The sequence below is a fragment of the Perognathus longimembris genome, chromosome 20 (assembly GCF_023159225.1).
Source record: "Perognathus longimembris pacificus isolate PPM17 chromosome 20, ASM2315922v1, whole genome shotgun sequence".
NCBI classification, from domain to species: Eukaryota; Metazoa; Chordata; class Mammalia; order Rodentia; family Heteromyidae; genus Perognathus; species Perognathus longimembris.
The window spans coordinates 17,458,075-17,464,069 of record NC_063180.1 but is presented as its reverse complement, the minus strand read 5'-3'; the positions used below and the strand labels follow the sequence as shown (position 1 = coordinate 17,464,069).

General features: G+C 58.0%; 1 protein-coding gene across 1 annotated transcript; it reads left to right on the top strand.

The window, feature by feature from the left end:
• The first annotated feature begins 1,573 nt into the window (after positions 1-1,573).
• Positions 1,574-5,995, top strand: Ppp1r14a (protein phosphatase 1 regulatory inhibitor subunit 14A). The gene is made up of 4 exons (XM_048368654.1): positions 1,574-1,832; positions 4,144-4,224; positions 4,670-4,702; positions 5,777-5,995. The coding sequence occupies exons 1-4, from the start codon at positions 1,632-1,634 to the stop codon at positions 5,903-5,905; spliced, it is 444 nt and encodes a 147-aa protein (XP_048224611.1). The 5' UTR covers positions 1,574-1,631; the 3' UTR covers positions 5,906-5,995.

The window sequence follows — 5,995 nt, the reverse complement described above, 5'->3', positions numbered from 1 at the left end:
CCTAGGCTCACAGTGACAACTCGGCGACCTCCTCAGCCCAGAAGCGCCACACCTCCAAATGCTCGGGGAAACCCAAGCCAATGGCGGACGCCTGGAAGTGGCTAGAAGGTGGACGCCGGGCGGGGCGCACCTGCAGAACGCATGCGCAGAAGGCCGGCACCTGAGTGGCGGCTCTTCCGTCCACAGCGCACCTGGGCCCGCCCCTTGAGCGAGGAAAGGGGCGTAGTTTGTGGAAGCTCGAGTCCGGTAGAATAGAGACTGCGCGTGCGCAGAGCTGCTTCGCGCACCTGGGCTCTCTCCCGGAGCAGAAAAGGGGGCTGATTTGCGCTGGCTCCGCCTCCTAAATACCTTAAATTCTAGAGCCCAGCAACAATGTTTTTGTTTTTGCCAGACTGAGGCTTGAACTCAAGAGCCTGAGCTCTGTCCCTGAGCCTCGCGGTACTCTCTACCACTTGAGCCACAACGCCATTTCCAGCCTTTTCTGTGTATGTGGTACTGAGGAATGGAACCCACGGCTTCATGCATGCTAGGCAAGCACTTTACCTACCACTAAGCACATTCCCAGCCCAACAATTCTTTACATTAACTATACTAAGTGGCGACAGACACATGAGTGTACACCTGTAATACCTGCACGGGGTGGCTGAGGCAAAGCCAGCCTCTCTCAAAAAATAAAATTGCTTTCCTTGTCAGGTGGACAGGAAGAGGCAGAATGACTGTGTTGGATGGGTGGATGGATGAATAAATGAATGAGCAAAAGCGAGCAAATGATGGTTCAGAAACCAGAGTGCCAGCTCAGTGGTAGAGAGCCTGCCTGCCTAGCATGCTTGAGGCTGAGGATTCCAAAACAAATAATGGTTGGTCGAGATGCACTGTACGTAGAAATTAACATGTTTGTTGAACCCCTTCCTCGTGCCTATAATCCGAGCTACTCACGAGATCTGAGGGTCGTGGTTCAAAGCCCCCCTGGGCGGGAAGGTCTGTGAAACCCTTATCTCCAATTAACTACTCCAAAAAAATGCCAGAAGTGGCGCTTGTGGCTCAAGTGGCAGAGCGCTAGCCTTGAGCATAACAGCTCAGGGACAGCGCCCAGGCCCTGAGTTCAAACCCCAGGATCGGCACAAACAAAACAAAACAAACAAAAAGCACGACACAAAACCAAAAGACGGCCCAGCGTATTCTAAAATTTACCTCCTGCCGCCCGGGCAATCCCGGGGCTCTGCACTTCCACTTCACAGCCACCAGAGGGCGGCGGCAGGCTGGTCCCGGAGAGCCTGCCCTGGGACCCCGCCCCTAGGATGCTTTCCGGGGAGCCCCCGGGGGTCAGACCCCCTTAATCCCGACCTGAGCCTACGGGTTCCAATCTAGACTACGGGTTCTAAACTAGCGCTTGGGCTTGGACAATCCACTGCGGGGGGGGGGGAGGGGGGTGTGGGTGTGGGTGGGGCGGGGCGGGGAAGCACTGGGGACCGGAGGGGCGGGGCCTGCCTCCTGGAGCTCGAGCCCCGCCCACCAGGCTCCGTCCACCAAGGCCCCGCCCCCGACCCCTAAGAGGCTCGGCTCCGGGCGGCGCCGCTCAGCGCCCTGGGCGGGAGGCTGAGGGCCGGAGGCTGCGGGCGCGAGGCCGCGCGATGGCGGCCCAGCGTCTGGGCAAGCGTGTGCTGAGCAAGCTGCAGTCCCCGTCGCGGGCCCGCGGCCCGGGGGGCAGCCCCGGGGGGCTGCAGAAGCGTCACGCGCGAGTCACCGTCAAGTACGACCGGCGGGAGCTGCAGCGGCGCCTGGACGTGGAGAAGTGGATCGACGGGCGCTTGGAGGAGCTGTACCGCGGCCGGGTGAGAAGACGAGGGTCCCGGGCTGCAGGAAGGAGGCGTGGCGGGGCCCGGGCCGGCCTCGGGGCCCGCACCCCATGCAAGCTCGCCCGCTGGTGCACCGGGGACCGGGGCGCACGGAGGGCCCGGACGCCAGAGCCCGGCCGTCCGTACCCTGGGGCCATCTGTGGGCACTGGGGTGACACCGGCACGCTGGAGTCCCCCAGACACATCCCAGAAGGGCCCGGGGGTCACTTTACGCCCTTCCCAGGGAGGAGAGGGTGCAGAGAGGGGGTCTCGGGAGTCCACAGAGGTGTGACAGGGGAGGGGGGACCCCAGGGCCGCACAGCCAGGAGGCCACAGTGTCCACGGCGGTTCCCACAGACAGAGTTGAAGACACAGCCAGCCCCAGCCGCACTCAAACTCACAACAACACGCCAGCTGTGGGTATCTAGAGATCAGCAGGATCCTGCCACAGTTGGGGACACATCCATCGCAACTACACTTCACACAAAACGACTTGAGTGGCCCCTGTCCGGAGATACGGTCAGGATTCACGTGGGTGAACACACTGCAATCCACGCAGCAGTAGCTAGCCTGGGACACAAAGCAACCCAAGTTACATCTGCCCTGTCTTCTTTCAGTCTTTTAATTAGTGTATGCTAATTGTACAAAGGGGTTTCATTGTGATATTCCCACACGTTCACAGACGTTCCTCCCTGTGCTGGCTTCAAGCCACAATCCTCAGATCTCAGCCTCCTAAGTAGCAAGGATTATAGGTGTGAGCCACCAGTGCCTGACTATTCCTTATTATCTTCTAAAGGAAAAACATATGACCACCTACCAATCCTGTGACAGATGTCATGACGACTCAGTCACACAAATCAACACAAATCACAGCTACATGGAGACATGAAACCACATCACCTGCAGGTGCCCAAGGACTTAGAGATGCAGAAATTGGCTGCAGGGGGCTGGGAATATGGCTTAGCAGTAGAGTGCTTGACTAGCATGCATGAAGCCCTGGGTTCAATTCCTCAGTACCACATAAACAGAAAAAGCCAGAAGTGGTGCTGTGGCTCAAGTGATAGAGTACTAGCCTTGAGCAAAAAGAAGCCCAGGGACAGCACCCAGGCCCTGAGTGCAGGCCCCAGGACTAGCTAAAAGAAAGAAGAAAAGAAACTTGCTGTGGGGTTAAGCACTGTGACATTTGTGGATAGGCAGCGTACAGAGAGATGTGAACATGTCTGGATTGGAGTCCTTACTAGAAGTCACACGGCGTACAATATGCATATGCTGTAGAACACACACATACACATGCATGCATGCATGCACACACGCCCGTGCACACACACACCAATCTCACAGAGCCTGTGTAACTCCACATGGTATCACAGGAAGCTGTGGTCCTCACAGTGACTCAGGTGCCAGCTTTCAGGTGGACAACCCGCTCTCTAATTCTAGGTGTCATTTTGGGAGGTCTGACACACCGTGGGTCTTCCGGCTGGCCCTGGGTCACTGGCCTTGAGGCATACTGTCCTTCACTCCTCAGAGCACCCATGGGCCCCTGTTGGAAGCCACTCCACCATGCTATGCATTGTTGAGCCAGCCCTGAACCCTGGGCCTCAGGCTCTGGCTCAGGCCAGAGAGGGGTAGCATGTGACTCCCCACTGCACTCCACCCACACGCAGCCAGACAGCAGGAATTGGGCTTGGGGACAATAGGCCATGGCCCCAGGGACTGCTCTCCCTCCAGGACAGCTGTGTCCCATCCCAGACAGAGGTCCTGAGCCAGCTGTCTTTTTCTTTTGCACCATGAGGTCAAACTCAGAGCCCCCCTTTCCTGGGCAGCTCAAAGAGGGACCCTGACTTTGTCACCCTCCCTCCCGAGATCCACCCACTTGTACTTGGGCCCGATGGCTGGCTGGCCCTGAGCCCAGCCTCCTGCTCCTGTCCCCTGGGGGAAGGGGCCCTCCCCCCACCCCCACCCTACTGCTACAACTTTGCCTTGAAAGGGCAGGAGCCAGCCCCTCTCCTGAATCCCAGAAAATGTTCCTGGACTCCTCTGGGCCTGTTTTTCCCCTGTGGGGACTAAAGCCAATGGAGATTGACCTGTGCCAGCCCTGGGGCTCCTGGGCCCAAAGGCACAGGCAAGCTGGTACTGCTCCCCCCCCTCAGTTCTCATCAACCCATCTGTCATCCCTCCCCCCCCAGCATCCAGATGTCCCTTCTCCCTGCTGGAGCCATCCCTGACTGCCACCAGCTGAGCCCTGGGGGCTGGGGCGAGGGGGGGGGGGGAAGGAGACTGTCACCAGCCCTCATGTCCCTGGCTTTAGGAAGCAGACATGCCTGATGAAGTCAACATTGATGAATTGTTGGAATTGGAAAGCGAGGAGGAGAGGCGTCAGAAAATCCAGGTATGCCCCCATTTTTCATTGCTCTGAGAAGAATAGCCACAGCTGACATGTTTACAGAACCTAGACGCAGAGCCAAACACTTTACACTCAACTACTCCACGCTCATTACTTCTTCTAAGTATGACCATCTCCTGTTTTCCAGTTAAGGAAAATGAGGCCCAGAGAGGCTGATTTACCCCAGGCCACACAGCTCAGTGTGTGCTGAGCTAGGGGCCAAACCCAGGAAGTCTGGCTGCCATATCCCTTTCCTTCCTGAGCTCTGCAAGCTTTCTCCTCCCCAGACCTGCCCCTGATCACCCCAAAAGGCCCTCCGGCTGTATCCTTCCCTTGAAGCCAGGTGGGAAGTCCAGCCTGGGGTCTGGCTGCCTGGGAAAGGGGGAGGGGCTTAAGCAGAATCTGTAATGGTCATTCACTGTGTTGTTTGTTTTGGGGGGGTTCTGTTTAGGGACTCCTGCAGTCATGTGTGAACCCCACAGAGGTGAGTTTCCTTTCCTAGTTATGTGTCCTATCTGGTCCTTGTACCCCAAAGGCACAAGCCATGGTGGGGAGGGGGGTGGGGAATAGGCCAGGAGCATTTTGGGGAACACTTTCCTCTCCTCTCCCTTCTCTTCCCCCCTCCTCCTCCCCCTCTTCCCCCCTTCTCCTCCTCCCCGCCTCCTCCTCTCCCTCCTCCTCCCCCCTCCTCCTCCCCCTTCCTCCTCCCCCTCCTTCCCCTCCTCCCCCTCTCTCTCATTGTCCTCCTCCTCCTTCTCCTCCTCCACCCCCCTCCTCCTTCTCCTAGGCTGTCTCCTAGGCTCCAGGATCAGTTTCCTGGGGTCACACCCCATCCTCTCCTATTCTGGCCTCTGCACCTCTCTGCTGTCCTCTCTACCTCCATCACCCCCTAGCTCCCTGCCACACCCCCTGGGTGCTCCCCATCCTCCAGGCTTTGGTGCTTAGTAGCCCAGCTCCACCCACTTCCTTCCCTGCTTTAAAAGGGAAAAATATTCATGCTTCTCCAACCAGCTCTGGGCTGCCCGAGGGACAAACGACACCACATCCGATTCACTGGAACCCTCTCTCAGGCCTCTGTCTCTCGGGCCTCTGTCTCTCGGGCCTCTGTCTCTGGGGAACATCTTGGTCACTTCTTGGCCTGAGAGCTATTTCCATGTCTTTCTGTGTCTCTGTTCCTGTATCGCTCTCCCTGTCTCTGGCCCTACACCTGTCTCTGTGTTTTCTGTCTTGCTCTACCTCATTCCCTGTCTATCTCTCACCCTGAAACAAGGTCTTGCTGTAGCCAGGCAGGCCTCACACTTACAGTCCTCCTGCCTCTGCCTCCTTCTTCCAGTGTCTTTCTCTCTGTCCTCCTTCTCTCTTTCCCTGGCTGTCTTTCTCCATTTCTGTTTCCTCATCTCCCCCCACCCCTGCCTACCTCTGCCTCCTCCCTATCCCTGCCTACTTCTGCCTCCCCCCCCATCCCTGCCTATCTCTGCCTCCCCCTACCCTCTGACTGGGCAGCAGGAGGTTGTGCATGACCCCTTCGTGGGCCCTCAGATCTCTTCCTGTTCCCCAGGATTTCATCCGCGAGCTACTGACCAAGCTCCAGGGCCTCCACAAGCAGCCGGGCCTCCGCCAGCCCAGCCCCTCAGATGACGGCAGCCTGAGCCCCCGCCAGGACAGGGCCAGGACGGCCCCTCCCTGAACCCGCCTTGCTTCTGTGACCCATCCACTTGGCCTTTCCCCCCAACACGCCCAGCTTGTTTATAAGTTGTATTTAATGGTTCTAGAACAA

Bases quoted from the DNA above. Each gene is read 5' to 3' on its own strand.
- Ppp1r14a (XM_048368654.1), top strand. From the start codon at position 1,632: ATGGCGGCCCAGCGTCTGGGCAAGCGTGTGCTGAGCAAGCTGCAGTCC. The intron at 4,225-4,669 runs GTATGCCCCCAT...GGTTCTGTTTAG, and splicing joins AGAGGCGTCAGAAAATCCAG to GGACTCCTGCAGTCATGTGT. The intron at 4,703-5,776 runs GTGAGTTTCCTT...CCTGTTCCCCAG, and splicing joins CATGTGTGAACCCCACAGAG to GATTTCATCCGCGAGCTACT.